This window comes from Theobroma cacao, chromosome 1, assembly GCF_000208745.1.
Source record: "Theobroma cacao cultivar B97-61/B2 chromosome 1, Criollo_cocoa_genome_V2, whole genome shotgun sequence".
NCBI lineage: Eukaryota > Viridiplantae > Streptophyta > Magnoliopsida > Malvales > Malvaceae > Theobroma > Theobroma cacao.
Genome location: NC_030850.1, coordinates 15100579 through 15117281, shown reverse-complemented (window position 1 = coordinate 15117281; position 16703 = coordinate 15100579). Strand labels below are relative to the sequence as shown.

The 16703-nt window shown below is 35.3% G+C and overlaps 4 protein-coding genes across 5 annotated transcripts; 3 read left to right on the top strand and 1 right to left on the bottom strand.

Annotated features, from left to right (window-relative positions):
- LOC18612647 (dCTP pyrophosphatase 1) lies at window positions 974–2526 on the top strand. The gene is made up of 2 exons (XM_018119008.1): window positions 974–1288; window positions 1975–2526. The coding sequence occupies exons 1-2, from the start codon at window positions 1163–1165 to the stop codon at window positions 2254–2256; spliced, it is 408 nt and encodes a 135-aa protein (XP_017974497.1). The 5' UTR covers window positions 974–1162; the 3' UTR covers window positions 2257–2526.
- LOC18612646 lies at window positions 4164–4772 on the top strand. The gene has a single exon (XM_018119059.1). The coding sequence runs from the start codon at window positions 4473–4475 to the stop codon at window positions 4770–4772; it is 300 nt and encodes a 99-aa protein (XP_017974548.1). The 5' UTR covers window positions 4164–4472.
- Window positions 5711–7439, top strand: LOC18612645 (ylmG homolog protein 1-2, chloroplastic). 2 transcript variants are annotated; one of them, XM_007049550.2, is made up of 2 exons: window positions 5711–6541; window positions 7045–7439. In XM_007049550.2, the coding sequence occupies exon 1, from the start codon at window positions 5817–5819 to the stop codon at window positions 6495–6497; it is 681 nt and encodes a 226-aa protein (XP_007049612.2). In that variant the 5' UTR covers window positions 5711–5816; the 3' UTR covers window positions 6498–6541; window positions 7045–7439. The 2 variants fall into 2 exon arrangements, with proteins under 2 accessions (XP_007049612.2, XP_017974400.1); XM_018118911.1 differs by having other exon boundaries at window positions 7000–7439.
- LOC18612644 (putative SOS response-associated peptidase YoqW) lies at window positions 7628–11888 on the bottom strand. Its single transcript, XM_007049549.2, has 8 exons — window positions 11697–11888; window positions 11426–11585; window positions 10731–10816; window positions 9981–10093; window positions 9623–9688; window positions 8883–8983; window positions 8703–8768; window positions 7628–8374 (listed from the first exon to the last, which is right to left on the bottom strand). Exons 1-8 carry the CDS (start codon window positions 11789–11791, stop codon window positions 7979–7981), a joined length of 1083 nt encoding a protein of 360 aa, XP_007049611.2. The 5' UTR covers window positions 11792–11888; the 3' UTR covers window positions 7628–7978.

Genomic DNA, 16703 nt, shown 5'->3' with positions numbered 1-16703 from the left:
ATAAAAAGAAAGTGATGAGGCCAAATTGTCAAGTTATGAAACGCACACTGCAATTGAAGTGTGACCAGGTTGCCAGCTAATAGGCCAAAAAATGTTTTCTTTTAATCAGAATTATAATTAATGTCATAACTATACATATTGGCATGTGGAAACTGTCAAAAATCAGAAATTTATTCATGGTGTTTAATTAGAAGCTCCCCTTGATTATTTTGTAAAACAAAAACAAACAATTTGCATTAATCAGATTTTTAAAAAAGGGGATAAAAACAATTAATAGCTTATGTGAACTTAATTGGCATCATAATCACCGTGCATTTTTAAGTAGAGTGATTTCCATTATAACTAAAATATAATAAACATTTTTAAGTGCAATTGTCCTGTGCTCAACCGTAAACTCAGTTGTACTTGCCATTCTATTGTTATTCTTTCTCATTTATTCTTAGGTGTAAATGCAAATTAGGAGGTGGAGCTGGCACCCACTCACCCCTGTTGGGATTACATTCTTAAATGCTAGGGGATTTTTATGGTATGTTATGTTATTTTTCCTTTTTTTTCTATTCTATTAATTAGGCTAAACAGAAACGAAAGGAAATAAATTCAATTCTCCAATTCCACCAGGAGATTATTCTTGACCCATGGCCCCGGTCCTGGCGCTGGCGAGGCGCAGAGATTGCCAGTGCCAAGAAGGAAGGGAAGGCCGGTTTCCAGCCAAAGCAAACAAGCCAATGAAAGTAACTAAGAAGAAGAAGAACAACAAAGAACATGTGGTCCCTACAAAGACACGAGGGTGCCCAAGGATCGAGGCGAGAATCCATGTGGGATACTAACACGTGGCATCATGGACTGTAAATAGCTTGTAAGGATGTAGCTGTAGCGTCTCCTCCCCTGCTTAATTAGCCGTATTTGTACGTTTTATGAGTACAAATATACCTGCACACCAGCCTATTTACCAAATTAAGAGTACAGACAAGGTAAGGGCTTAAATTCAATTACTACTTTCCACAATAGAACATCCCTTTGTTTTCTGGTCTCTCCCCATCCTCTTTTTTATATATGGTTGTCTCTCTATTCTTCTCTCTTTCTCTCTTTCTCAATCTTCATCCATCGATCATTTCTCTCTTAGCATCTTTTCCCTGTCCATCTAGAAAAAGGTATTAGAAAGATGACCGGGGTTCAGGAAGTTGATCAAAGTGTGAATCTTGATCTTCTCAAGCAGAAAATGGCCAACTTTGCCAAGGAAAGAGACTGGGATCAGTTTCACAGCCCTAGAAATCTCCTTTTGGCCCTGGTATGTGTATCTCTGTATAGTCTATCCCAAGAAAAACATCATGAGGATTTCTCTTTCTGTCTATATATTTTTCTCTGGTTTTCCTTATCGTTCTGTTATGGTTTTTAAAGTTTTGTCTCTGGATATTAGGTAGTTTCCTGATAATTTATCTCTATGATTTCTATGACCCAAGAAAGATGGAAGGTCAGATATTACCAGTATATTATTTTTGTTGTTGTACTAATGTCTTCCATTTTCTATGTTGCGGAGATTTGACCAAACAAAATACAGCTTAAACCAGTTGGATTAGAAGAAATATTAATTACTTTATCGTTATCCTGTGCTCCTTAAAACGCAAAACTTGGATTCAACTTCGCAAGTGGGCCATTTCTGTTTCCTCCTCATTGCTAGTACTTTTCTTGATTTCCAAGTTAGGGTTTTCGCTTTTTAACTTGGTATGTGAATGTTGTCTCGCACAGGGTCAAACTTGACCAACTATCTCTGCAAAGTGCAAATAGGCTTGCCCTTTTTTGTTGTGAATTCCACGAAATAATGACCTTTTTCTTGCTCTTACTTTTCCTATCATATTCATAAACCGATAGCAATTAAACATGCTCTAAAAGACTAATGATTCTTGTTCATTAAAACGGCTGACCCTGGTAGAAAGTAACTTTTGTATTTTTGGATATTTGTGATGAATCGTATAGGTGGGTGAAGTGGGAGAACTCTCTGAGATATTTCAGTGGAAAGGAGAGGTCCCAAAAGGACTGCCTGATTGGAAAGAAGAGGAGAAAGTGCACCTTGGTGAAGAGCTTTCTGATGTTCTACTCTACCTTGTCAGGCTCTCTGATATCTGTGGCATTGATCTGGCGAAAGCTGCTCTGCGCAAAGTTGAACTTAATGCTATCAAGTACCCGGCCTCAAAGAACTACACCAACAGCAATAATGGCACTGCAGAGGCGGTTGATGATCATCCAAAAGCTCCCTGAACGACCCATATGCTACTTTCTTCAGTTTATTTTATATTTTACTCGAATATAGGTGCTGCTATAGGTGGATGTCGTAGGGTTTTGGATGAGTATGAGTAGGTCTAAGCTAGAATAGAGAGCTAAGAGGAGTTTCATTGCATGCAGACAAGTATGGGTGGTATGTTTGGCATTTATTCCTATAGAATTTGTTACTGTTTCAGCTGCTGAATCGGATCCTTCTGACAGATATATATATATTGAGATATGATAAGAAAAAAGTTTGCCTTCCCATATCTGCTGTTTTGGGCTTACGGTACTCTTCTTTTCTTTATCTTATTTCCTATCGTATTTGAGAGTTAGAAAATGGTAGGAAACCAATCATGCCAATAACCAGGCAGAGTGAATTGTCATTCTTTTCCTTTTCTTTTATCTAAATTAATCCAAGGGATTTAAGAAAGAAAGCATGAAGAGTGGGTAATTGCCTGCTGACAAATCCTTTTGAGCCCATAAAACTTTACACTCTTTTTGAATGGATGGCCAATGAGCCTTTCCGTGGATAGGCTTTGTAGTGTGTTTTAAGTGCTTTTTTCCAAAGGGTTTGAATGATAGTTACTCGCTTTAAACATGCTTGAAAAGCCTTCTAGCGTTTTCTCAACAGGGGTGAGTTGGTACTTGAAATTTGACTATTTATTGCCCAAGCAAGCCAAGGCCCCCAATGAATGTTTACTAGTTAGTACTCCTTGATGATGAATTGATGATCAATATGACTATTAACAAAAGGTACATGGTGATTCCATTCCAGGAAAAGTCACAGCAATTTTCTACCGGATTTTTCCACAGAAAGTGCTCAAACTGAATGAATACAAACAAACATGTCACATCAAACAACGCTTCTCCACTTTCAGTCAAGATAAATTTCTTTTTGGGGACTGGGAGAAAACGAAAACAGAGATAGGCTTTATATGATTCTATGTCTATAAATTTGCTAGTTGGAAAGCATTTGGTATCCTCGCTGTATTAATTATATGTGGGTGTGTTTCTCAAGGGCAGGCATCAAGTGAAAGCCATGTTTCTGAAAGGTGTGAAATGGAGGAAAATCTTTTCCTTACGCCCTGTTTTGCAGGACACTTGGAAAAAATGAAAATCCAGAATTATATTACTACCCCATATCCACAAAACAAATTTATAGATTAAGGCACAGTCTCTTATGGATATGAGTTGTTGGTCAATAAACTCCTCTCAGAGAGAGCTGAGGCAGCACTTGCCAACCTGAAGTCTGATACTGTATTTATCAGGCTCCCAGGCCCAGCCCTGCCATCTATTTGTGTGGAGTATCTGTATTATCAAACAAAATTAACAAACGGAGGTGAGGGCCTTGTTTCCTTTTGAATAAATTTTATCAAATCAAATTGTCATTGTTGATCTGTGTCATAACATGTTTTGTGCATATAAAACTAAGATTTTCATAGCTTGTCCATGAAATTAAATTTCTTGAAAGGTTGAGAACGAAGTAAGTTTCTCTCCTGAGCGTGTTTGGCAATTTCCCAGATGTTCTCATCTTAATTTTCTCCGGTCAATATGAAAATCTAGTGACAAGAAAATAACCCAAGTAGAGTTCAACTGTTCAAGGGTCCAGCAAATGAACAAGTCCGGGCGAACACTGTGTATGGGTTTCAAAAGTACAGTTAGGCACTGGCAACAGGATCAGATAGTTAGCTGCTGTGGTGATCCATAATCATTTAAAGCCCACTCCCCAAGGAAGAAGCCCAGCTAGAAGAAGTGATAAAGTTGCAGTGAATTTACAAACATTAACTGGAAACAGAATGATGGAATAAGTGGAAGTACAACAAAAAGGAAAACTAAAGAATAAAAACTATTGGGAGGCCCTTTCCTTCTTTTTCCCTGGACAAACGTGTGATGAGGCATAATTGGATTCCTTGGTGGTTGATACCTCTCACCTACTAGTTTTCTTTGAACTTATTTGAAGCTAGATGAGGAACCCCCATCTGTTCTAATCATGACTACCACAAGCCTCAAAAGAAAAAGAATCGAAGGAAATCCTTCCTGAAGACAATTTTTTATTCAACTCTCTTTAGCATCAGGCCCTGAGCATCTGATTGTTATAATTGCTGCCATTATGACCTTCATGATTAACAAAACCTCGCTCTATCTTTACAGTCACTATATAAGAATTAAGATGCAAATTGACTAAACACTTAGCACAACCATTTTTAAGGATGCTGAAGAGAGGTTCCATGACCATATCAATGTTTCCAAATTCAACAGTGCTGGTTGGGTGGTGCCCGGGGCGGAGGCGGCTGCGGAGGAGGAGGGGAAGCACCATACGGCTGGGGAATAAGGCTAAGCGGCGAGGGTTCTGCCTAGGGTCACGTCCAGTTGTTCAATGGGGGGTCATGGTAGGTCCTCTGAGAATGCTGAAGAAGATCATCGTGGAAATCACGCCCAAGGGAAAGTGGATACAGGCTTATTATATGTACTTGCCCTTCTTACGCCCTCAATTATTTCCCTTATGTTGATATAATTTGGATACTTTCCCTTTTATTTTTTTTTCCTTTGGTTTTAGTTTTCTTTTCTTCTGTTAATGATGTACTTAAGCTACATGACCTCTCTTTATATGATCCGGTAACAAGTAAATCTAATGTTGCCAATATTGACTAAATTATGGTGCTGAAGATTGAAGATTCTTCCAATATGCTTTACACAGAAGCTGAAAATTCTTCCTCCCTCTCACTGTTTTGGTTTTTGGTCCTCTTTCAAATTTAATGTATGTATGTTGATTGAGCAATTCAGGCTAAAACGATGGTGGAGCTCAAAAGATAGGTTGGATTTTACCTGAAAAGAATTGTGAGCTAGCTGTCAGGAGGCTTGCTCATCTCATTACTAGGTACCACACTGGACTTTGCTCCTTTGCCGGGGCCAACCCCTCTTGGCTATAAAAACCTACAGCTTCAACTGGAAATAATGAGGCTGCAGCGCCAGAATGCAAGTTCTCATCATCTAACAAGTTAATTCCACGTACAACCAAGGATATCTGTTAGTATTGACTATCATTCATATTTTACCGACTTAAACAAAATTATGTAAACGTGACTTTTAATTATCTCATTTAAAACAAAATGCATAATAATTTGATTTTTCCCTTCCAATGACAGAGTACTTTTTAAAATCGTATTAACCAAGTCACTTAATTTCGTTTGTATAAGAAAGTAGGCAATATTAAACATCTACATCATTTTCAATTAATCATTACTAAGTATTCACTGTTCCTCACCTCATATGCTTGAAAATACAGTACTCTGTCCCAACTGGGCCTTATCTCTTTGGGCTTCTATTGTTAATGGGCTTGTGAGTTTTTGAGTTTCCTGATTATGCCAGTCCTATTTTCCAAGTATAATGGAAAACCGAAGCTTCCTAACTCGAGAGTCGACTCAGTACATATGGATAACGTAGCTCCCTGTAGTTAATCCACTTTTCTCCATCGTAACCTCAAACCCGTCTCTCTCTTTACGTTTGTTTCCCGAGAAAAAAAAAAAAAGATAACTAAACAAAAATTTCCAAGCATGTCGTTACTCAGCCAGACCCTCCTTCTCCGAGCTTCAAATTACCTCCCTCCACGAAACCCTATTTCCCCAATCTTCACCTCCAAAACCAACTCCCTTGCCCTCTCTCTCCCCATTAAACCCTCAAACCCCAACCAAAAACACCCCAAGTTTACCCTTTTAGCTTCCGTCTCTCCTTCCCGAACGATACCCTGCAGACCACCCCAAATCCCGGCTCAGTCCCGACTCAGCGATTCAACTCGAACCCTCAAAACCCTTTTCTCCATAGCCCTCTCCGCCACCATTATCTTCACCAAGATGGTCCAAAATTTTGCTCTCAAAACAATCTCCCAGAACCCTAACGCTTTTTCCACTGTGGGACCGCTCTTCTTCGCTTCCTTAAAGGACCGCCCGAGCGGATACCTGAACACGCCGTTGACGGTGGTGGCCGCGGGTTTAGCAAAGTGGCTTGATATATACAGTGGGGTTTTGATGGTTAGGGTTTTACTCAGTTGGTTCCCTAACATCCCTTGGGACAGGCAGCCACTTTCAGCTATTAGGGATCTTTGTGATCCTTATTTGAATCTGTTTAGGAATATAATTCCGCCCATTTTCGATACCTTGGATGTTAGTCCACTTCTGGCTTTTGCGGTGTTGGGGACTCTCGGGTCGATTCTGAATAACAGCAGAGGAATGTATTGATTCCTTGTGCCACAAGGAGAGTGAGTAAGAAATGATAATTCAAGGTAGTTTTTAGTGTGCACTTTTGTAGTGAATTTAGTAAAAAAAAAATTTTGTTCTTGTTTATGTTATGGTATTATTTTGTAGTACATTCAGATATATAAATCTTGGCAGCTATATCTGAGATATTAGATGTTACTAATACAATGCTCTGTTTTTTCTTTTGTTTTAATGACTTTATATAGAGAAATGCTATAAAATCCTATCATTGAACTCTAGGATTGTCAGAAGAAAAGTGTTTTCGATTTCTGTGATGGAAATGTAGAAGAATTTTAAGGTTTTATTGCATATTTGAATTAAAAGCCAACTCCTGATGAAACTAGTGTATAATGTTAAAGTACTTGTAAGCCTTGAAAACTTAGTTAACTTGCCAATAGTTTCCATCTGTTCCATCCAAAATGAAATGTGATGCACTATGTTGTGAATGTCATTAGACCCTGCTAATTTTTGATTTTTACAACAGCTAAATACATTTGGTTTCGCACTACTGAAACATGTAATTCTTTAGCTGCTGAATTGATCACTGCCCTGCTAAGGAGCTGCTGCCAAATACTTTTAGTCCACTGCTATGGGATCTTTCAAAAGTGTATCCAATATCAAGGCTTGGAATGTAGTTCTTTAATTTTGTTGAATACTGGTAGGACTTCTCATTGTTGAGCAATCTTAATCTTCTTCTCCTGAAGGAACAATTAGCCTAATTAGGTGGAACCTTCAGTCAGCAGGGTTAAGCATTAGGTTCAGACAGCAAGGTTAAGCGTTAGGTTGACAATTATATTGAACAAAAACTTGCTTTGATGAAAAATAATGTGGATGTGCGGAAGATACTGAGGATTTGTACTAGTTATGTTGTCCGTACAAACGGAACAGACACTGGTGAATTAAAAGATTACTAATCCTTTCAAATAGCTTGAGGAACTTCGTTACTAATCCACCTGGAGACATTCTTGTATTACTTTTGAATGTTTGATCAGCTTAGATGTTATCAACGTGTTGATTGTTTTGGACAGATTACCTGAGTTAATTGTAATCCCAGAAATGAAGATAGAGAGATAAAGAATGTTACCAGTAATGATAAGTTATTTCAAGCAGGATTGTCCCCAGCAAACTGTTCAATGTATAAGATAATTCTCACATGAAAAATCTGAGAAGGAAGTTAGTAAGGTTCTGTTTTCTTTTGAAAGGAACTATTCATAATCATATACATGGATCCTAAATCCATACAAGTACAACCGAGTCTCTTCCCACCAAACAAGGAGTTCAAAATGTGCCACCCAAAGAGATCTAAACTACAATTCCAAAATGCAGACCAGTATTTGCCACAAAATCCTACATGTAGATCCCACCCGGCCTCCAAAATACAACCTGCACTGTCTCATAAACATGCAGTTTCCATACAGTGAACCTGTTCCTTGACCCAAGCAAATGCATTGCAGTGGAACAAACTATCTTTTGCCAAAGTACGCAAATAGCGTTGGTTGCTTACCAGCAACACCCTTGATGTTTCCCTTTTTCCTGGCAGGACTTACTTCAATTTCATCTTTAGCTGGCTTTGTATCAGCTGAAAACTCCTCGTAGTCCCTCTTTGTTTGGCACTTCCTGACGTCCTCACAAGTTGGGACAAGAACACTAGATTTTGAATCGTTGTCCCCCTTTGAAGCCAAGGATGGAATTTCTTTGTCTTCTGGACTATTCGGCTCCTCCTTTAAGTTCTTCAGCAAATTTGTTTGGACAGATTCATCACACAAACTTTTCTCCATGTTTGATTCTTGTTCCCTCTTAACCTCCCTTGTTGAGAAAAACTTTGAAATCGGATTCTTTTCCTGTGTCTTCAATGGTACCTACCAACACAGTTGAAGAAGTAATTATTGGATTCTTTGGAATTAAACCCAAAATGAGGAGTTACCCCCGAATGCAACTTTGAAAAAAATTTTCACTCAAGTAAAGTAATTTCTCAACCAAGCTAAGCAGAACCAGTCAATCAAACAAAGTAAGGAATCACGACAGATGCAAAGTTACTGGCTAAACCTTCCCTACTGTTGAACATGATCCCTGCGACCAAGGAGATTCAGAAAATTCCCTATATATGGTGTATCTAGACCTAGAATCTGGACTAGCAGAATCTGCTAGAATAAGATACTACATTACATAATATCCTATTTGCCCTACCTCCTTGACACACTCTGGTCCTTCAAAAGACAGCTTACCAATTGCAGAGGTCACTGGATACCAAACCTGAAAGATAAATTTTAGCATCCAAGAAAATCAATTAGAACCTCGTTATCATTCAAGATATGTAAAAGGCAGATGTATCCTGGTAATTTCTCACATTGATAATAAAGCTCTTACCAAATCTGGATTTTCATATGGCTTAAGCAGCGTATCAATTTTCGTACCATTTAGCCATGTATCTGTTGATTCCTTGTCACCCAAAATTACCGGCATCCTGTCTACAAAGAAACATTAACTGAATATGTTAGCAATACTTGAAAGAATTTGTAATTCATGGATATTTGTACATCCTGTTTCACTTGTTTACGATGCAGCCTTTGCCCTTCCGAAAGGACTCCAATACTACCCCTTTCAGAATAACTCCCAACACTACCTCTTTCGGAAAGAAACCCTAACTTTACCTTTTCCAGAAGGACCCCCAACACTACCTCTTCTGGAAGCAACCCTAACGGTTCCTCTTCCACAAGAACCCCTTTACATTAAGATCTACATTGATGTTTATATATTGGTTTGGAAAAAATTGAGTAAAAGCCAGAGATGCTTTGGTTATCAACCAGTTACTCCTTTTCCCCTTTTCTTTATTCACCTTTATTTGACTTCAAAGTTCACTATGCCACAACCATGTGTCTTAAATTTTATTTATAAAAGTGGACTGTTGATCTCGTTCAAATGAAACAAAGCCTGTAACCATCAGGCTTTAGGAACATTATTATATTCTGAAACAAACAAACAAAATCAACAAACTAAGGGTTTTCTCATTACAAGGAGTTGGCACATGGATCAGAATGCACTATTGTACTCTGTTTAGGCCCATAACCTTAGTAAGCACAAAACAAATTCAAAGAAGCATGACTTACCATGCAGCCACAGAAAAGCTGATGAGGAGGCAGTTGTAAGTATCGTGAAGGTGTAAAGTTTCTCACCTGCAAGAACAAATACACCACTGTAATCGACTTAAATGAATAATAATGAAAAAAAATGATTACAGCTTGTATCCTAGAAGAAGAGGTATCTTATGTCATCAAAGAACAAATTTTGACCCAAAGAAAATCTAAATGTGGTACAACACAAATATAAATAATTGTCTGAAGTGAATGAATAAAGCAGAGGGCCAACAAAATTATTACCAAGTTAACCAAATGGGGAAAGAAAAATCAGATACTGAAAGCAAACGGCCTAAATTTAATTCCAAAGGCATTTAAAAGAGCACTTCACCTTCTGAATTCTCCCAACAGTCATAAAGAGCAGCAAACACTAGAGGCCTACCATCTTTGAAATGAATGTAGTAAGGCTGCTTTTTCGAGCCATCTTTCTTCCACTCATAGAATCTGAATATACAAACAATGCTTGTGGAGATAAATGACACAATCAAATGGTAAGCACCTGTAGTAAGGAAACCTATACAAATATGAGGGCAGAAACTTCTACAAAATGATGACAAAAACAGCACAAATAAAAGTTCAGGAAGAGATTTGTAAATCAAACTTGAATAAGGCACAAACAGTCTACCAAAAAAAAAGGACACAACCAGCAACAGGATATAGTCAACCTGGAAGGTCCAGTTTCCTATTGAAATAAGTTTTGATTTATATTGTCTTACAAGAGGCAAAAATTCAAATAAAACTAAGATATTCTCAGGCTAGAAAACAACCACCAGAACCAATTAACAAAATTTCTAACAAGGTTAGTGAACCTGCAGTTTGCTCTTATCCATAAGCCAACAGAAGACATCAAAAGAAACAGACATGCAATGCTTCAAGATAGGTCATTATTCTCAATTTGAGTGTTGGTGCACTCCACAGAAATATTTCTTCAACACTGGTTGCGGTAGCAGGCTTCAGCTATAGCATCTTCATAAACAAATTAGAGGGCTTTGAAATTTGATTTCATAAAGCATAAGAATAGGTGCAGAGAACCAGAGAGAATATGTAATTTTTAGTAAATAGATCAATGTACCACCCATACCCTTCAACTGCTACTAGGCACCGGCTTTTAGGGAGTAGACGCCGAAAAGAAGCCTTTTCACATACTGACTCAGACCGAGCATTGAACTGTGAATTTGTAATCCATGTTACATCAAGTAGTTTTACAACATTAGATATTCAGTCTCCTCGAAATGCATATACAGAAGGTATATAAATACAGATTTTAAATTTAAGCCACAAAAAATTTGGAGATATGATGGGATTTTACAAGCAAAATGAAATAAGAAGCTACAGTAATAACTCTATAATGTAAATAAGCAACTAAAGATTTTGCTAACATGCCTCTAAGGCTTTGTTTGGTTTACTTTTGTTACTTGTTTTAACTATTTGTTATTTACTTCTTCAAAGTTACTAAAATGTAAAAGCAAAACCTACAAATCAAAATCATATTTGATCAAAAAAGAATAGATTGCTAAAATAAAGCATTACTTTCAAAACATAATTGTTTCATTTTCACATGAAAGTAAAGCATGTGTTTTCTCATTTCTAAAAGTGCAATTTCAAATTTAATTCCTCGGATATATTATTTGCTAGTATTAAATAGAAATGCATTATTTGTTTTTTACTTATGTGTGTAAAAAGTAAATAGCAAAAACAAAAACAACAAAACAAAACAAAGCCTAAATAACAAGAATGCTGCCAACAGATTCAAAACGGAATTAATCAGGAGATTACCATCTTGTAAAAGTCAGGCTTATCGGTTTTCTTAGTAAAACTAGGAATTAATCCCCATTTCATGCAGTGAAGAACAACTCCTCCGTCGCCATTAGATCCATCGTCCCGTCGAACAACCGGCAAATTCATTCCCGGGCCAACGTTATACGATGGACGGTACCTATATGGTTTTAAAATCAAAATCCAAAATCAGCAAAAGTAAACAAATAAATAAATACACGCACGGCAACTAGGGAGGATAAAAAAAAAAAGTCGAACAGATTAATCTTACCGGTCCATGTGAACGTGGCGGACGGGGCCGTCGTTGCGATGGGAAGCTCTGGGGATGTCATCGGCGCGAAGAGTACAACGAGCTCTTCCGCACATCTTTTTTTGCTTCCAATCGGTTTCTACTTTTGCGATTTTTGTCAACTGAATAAGTAGTAATACACTTTTAGGGGCGGGAAGCAAGTGCCGGTGTGCTCTTTTTTTTTTTTAATTCCAATGCTTCCAAGCAAGTGCTTGACAGACTTTCTGAGAACCGTTGGATTTCCGGGTGCCTGGAGATCGGCGGTTCTTGTCTAATCAAATTCCCGGGTATTTTTTCTAATTCTGCTAAGTTCAGACACGTGGATATGCTGACGTGTTTTAATCTTTGTGGTTTCTTCTTTTCTTTTCCATTTCACCTTGATCATAATATAATGGTTCTTTCCCTTTGGGTGAGTTAGTAATAGTTTTTAGTAATTTACAAGCGATTTCACCCGCTTGCGGGGTTATTAATGTTGGTGTTAATTGAGAATTTACTTGTTTAATGTTCTAATCGAGGAAAGAAATTATGTGATTAATCCATTTTGTAAGAATTTTTTTTGATGCACCATTTTGTTAGATTTAAATGGAGGGGAATCAAGAACTAGTACCATTGTCAATCACTCACTTTCAATCAAGATGTTCTCAAAAAATAATTCTTCAATACTTTGATCTAATTCTCATATCTATGAAGAACTTTTTTTTTCAATTGATTCGAAATCATCTTCTTATGATTATACTTGCGGTATCCTCGCAACCTCTATATTCAAAGTGATTAATCTAAAGATGTGAGTTTTCATGGTAAAGTTATTGTTGCTGCTGGGATTCAATTTCATTTTCAAACATGAGAATAATTAAAAATTTCAAAAAATAACGCGATGAAAATTAAGAAATTATATTTTAATCAAAGAAACAATCAAATCGCACAAGATCAATATTTGTGTTTTTCATGTAATTTTTAAATAAATTATGAACATTCATAATTTTAAAAGTTACATACCTTACTATAAATATTGTAATCAAAAGTCAATTAAATTCAAAAAACTTGTAATGAAGCAAGTAACCCAAAAAGAGAACAAATCAATGTGAAATCCTATAGTCAAAATCTTTGCTTCTTCATTTTTAGGATTTGTTAAATCTTCAACCATTCAAATATTTGGCCTCTAACAGTAATCCATACAATAATTGAATAAGACCTTATCAAAGATAAGATTTTTACTTGTGTTAACTAGTTTTGTTTCTAAAACAAAAAGACCAAAAATTCTTACTAAATCTTGTTTCTATAAGATAAAAACAACTACTTTTCTTTTCTTATTTTTATGAGACAGCTAAAGGCTTAGAGTTTTAGTTGGCTAATATAACATATTTATATAATCAAACTAAATTATAACCCTTGATACAATCGTTGTATTTTTATTCAATTAAGTCCTTGTGAACATAATTAATTTTTTCACTATGTTTTAGTCTGTTTCAATTAAGTCCAACTTAATTAATTATTCTTATTTAATCTCAACTATGTCGCTTAATGTGTGTGACCTATTAGGCTTTTAACGTGTTGGCAATAAAAATAAATTTTAATCAAATATCAATTTAATAATTGATTCATATTTATAGATAATGAGTGGCATCTAGCAATACATCATAACCACCCAAATGTTAGAAAATTAATTAAAGAATTTGATAAAGCCCTTTAGTGATAAGTCTTTTAGTGCAATACGGTCCTTTAGTCAAATATCCTGGATATGTCATAAAGAATGACTTAGTGTTTACTTATGACATTCCATATTAGTTTTCATAATTCGTTACTAACTTTATGAATTTAGGAAACTAGCTTTCTTTAAATTCATCATACTTTAGTCAAAGATTTTATACAAGTTAATCAATAATTAAGAACAAGTGAGATAAATCCCCTCATATTACTTAGGGTGATGAATTCTCTCTTGACCACTCATTCACTTTCGTATGCTTGTTGACATATCAAAAACACCCTCTTTAGGCATTTGGTTGCCTCTAGACCTATAGAAGTGAAATCAAAGTATGTCATTCCCCATACAAGATGATCAAGTGTCTCAAGTCCGAGAACTAGTTGCACAACCATCACTTGAGAACATATTCCATAGACACTAGAGTGAAATATCAAATGGAGTTCTCATAGCATGTCATGTTCAGTGAACTTGTTCTTTAACAAGCACTCACATGTTATCTTCAAGTATCCATATACTTCAAACTATGAGATCGATTGCTTACTTCCCAAATAAGGAGGCTTAACATGTACTAGTCTTTGAGCATTGTTAATGCCCTGTCTTGACAATACAATGACTAGGAATAATTTTAAGAACATGGTTTTGATGCATAGTGACTCCTTATTATTACACTAACATAAAAGAAAACGTCTATCACATATACTTATGCGATTAAATATATATTAAATGACAATATATATTCTTTAACCAATCCAATTGACTCAAGCGCATATACCAACAATCTCTCACTTTCACTTGAGTCAATTACTAATGTATCCAATATCAAACTTTTTCGTTTAGCGACTATCTCTCTACTAGGACAACTTAAATTACAATATTTGAGAATATGTTAATTTATATGTTTGACAATCTCCATTATCATAATAGAAATACTAATTTAGATCACAACGAGACCTTGATTTCATTATTATGGCTCTTGTTGTTACTTTAATAACTCAGAATTATTTATTGGCTTATTAAACCAATGATCCAAATATCTCTTCTTTTGTAGCCTAAACAAAAGGTTTGTATCCAATTATAGATATAATCATGCAGTTATCTCTTGTTTTAGAACTATTCCAATACAACTGTTCAATCATGACTTTATGTCACCTTTAACATTGAGGATTCTATCTATGTTAAACTCTTTTAATGTATCATCCTAAATTCTTTTGTTGAGTCTGCTTTTAGGCTCTAACTTTTTAGTTCCATTTTATTTTCCTTGGACTAGAAAATGTATCATATACACTTTTGATGAGTAACTTATCTTACTCCCACTAACCTTATGATTTGCACAAAATAAGTTTATCTTATTTAATGTATTCAACTACTTTGAATTTATTCCATTGAATAAAGATTATTATATAATCATTCATATTGTATCATTTAATAGACTCGATTTATATAAGTAGTACATCAATATGCATCCTACTTTGTATTTAACGGATGAATTATGCATCTTTATGCATAGTTCTTATATATTGGATTTCATAATTTCATGACCCTTGACCTTTAATGTGTTATTAGCTCCCACTATTTTTATCATGTATAGAAATCTTACCAAGTAAACTTATTTACTTGCCTTTGGAGCGTTATATACATAACTTTTATGTGTACTTACATATCATAAGTCGTTCATCATTGGTTATGAGATGAAATCCTCTCAACGATAAGTTCATGTGATTAATTGGGTTTGGAATGTTTTGTGATTCATCTCTTACGAATTCAATATGATAATCAATTGTTATTTAGTTCTAAGCAATCTTAATTTAGATATTTTATCTCCAAAAGAATGCTCATGAACTAAATGTGTTCATAATCTTATTATGAATTCACTGAATTATGACTCAATTTTATCTAAGTCATCTCATTAATTTCTTTTTTGATTCATAATCAAAAGAAAATAATCTCACAATAATCTTATCATTATGACTTAGTATTGATTATCATATACAAAAGGAACTTAAGGATAAATAATTTAGAACAATTCTAAAATAAAACGAGATGTAATGTAAATATATAAATATATATAAGCTAAGCATCTCATACTAGCAAAATATAAATCTATGTTTCCTAAACATAAAATAAAATATTCGACTATAGGCCTAAAACCAAAACATCTCATCTTCGCAATCAAGCCATGAAACATTTAATGTTCTAAAAATTATTTATTGTTCCACAATCTAATCTAGGTCGACAAGTTTAATCACCATCAATTGAGGTTGTCACCTTTATTGTCCTATTCTTTATTGCTCCTTATCATTAGTTCTTACAATATGTCATACATATTAGAACCATTAATAAAGAGTAAGATATCATATACCAAGTAATGAAAAATAAATATTCATATGACTCATACCTAATGTGGAAACTTCCTTTTGTTTCTTTCTTTTAATGGATTCAATATAATCCTTGCAATTACGCCTCTAATGCCCTAGTTTGCTGCAAAAATGGCATTTGTCATTGTCTTTGTTTTTTTTCTCCTCTAATAGGCTTTATACCTTTTGAAGTTGATGCCTTTTAACCCTTGTTTTTCTTAGAAATATTCTTTTTTTATTTTCATTTGTCTTAGAAGAAACAAGATGAACTGAACATTTTCCCTTCGCAATGCTATTCTTAGCCTATGTAAGCATATTTAATAAGCTTGATAAGGTTACCTCAATCTTCTTCATATTGAAATTCAACACAAACTAATAAGGTTACTCTCTTTGGTAGCAAAGAGAGTACAAGGTCTATGCTCAAATAATGATCCATAATCCAACCCAACTGCTCAAATCGAGTGACATATCCTATCATCTTAAGCACATGAGGCCTTACTTGGCTTTCTTCAAACATCTTACATCGGAACAATTCTCTTGAAATGTTGAATCTCTCCATGCGACTTTCCTTATCGAGCATTTCTCTAAGGTTTAGGATAATATCTAGGGCATTCATAGCTTCATGTTGTTTTTGAAGGTCTGAAGTCATACTAACCAACAACACACATATGACTTGATCGAGATCATCCATATAAACTCTACATGCCTTATTTTCCTCATTTGTAGCATTTGGTCTCCTCTAGACCTATAAAAGTGAAATCAAAGTATATTATTCCCCATACAAGATGACTTGGTGTTTTAAGTCCGAGGACTAGTTGCACGACTATCACATGAGAACATATTCTATAGATAATTTAGTGAAATACCAAATAGAGTTCTCATAGCATGTCATGTTTAGTGAACTTGTTTTTCAACAAGCACCCACATGTTATC

What these genes read in the sequence shown, in the direction of transcription:
- LOC18612645 (XM_007049550.2), top strand. Translation starts at nt 5,817, where the DNA reads ATGTCGTTACTCAGCCAGACCCTCCTTCTCCGAGCTTCAAATTACCTC.
- LOC18612646 (XM_018119059.1), top strand. Translation starts at nt 4,473, where the DNA reads ATGCTGAAGAGAGGTTCCATGACCATATCAATGTTTCCAAATTCAACA.
- LOC18612647 (XM_018119008.1), top strand. Translation starts at nt 1,163, where the DNA reads ATGACCGGGGTTCAGGAAGTTGATCAAAGTGTGAATCTTGATCTTCTC. An exon ending in GAAATCTCCTTTTGGCCCTG is followed by an intron (nt 1,289 to 1,974) that starts GTATGTGTATCT and finishes TGAATCGTATAG; the next exon opens with GTGGGTGAAGTGGGAGAACT.
- LOC18612644 (XM_007049549.2), bottom strand. Translation starts at nt 11,791, where the DNA reads ATGTGCGGAAGAGCTCGTTGTACTCTTCGCGCCGATGACATCCCCAGA. An exon ending in AGCCTGACTTTTACAAGATG is followed by an intron (nt 10,817 to 11,425) that starts GTAATCTCCTGA and finishes ACAAATTCACAG; the next exon opens with TTCAATGCTCGGTCTGAGTC. An exon ending in CTGTTGGGAGAATTCAGAAG is followed by an intron (nt 9,689 to 9,980) that starts GTGAAGTGCTCT and finishes TTGTTCTTGCAG; the next exon opens with GTGAGAAACTTTACACCTTC.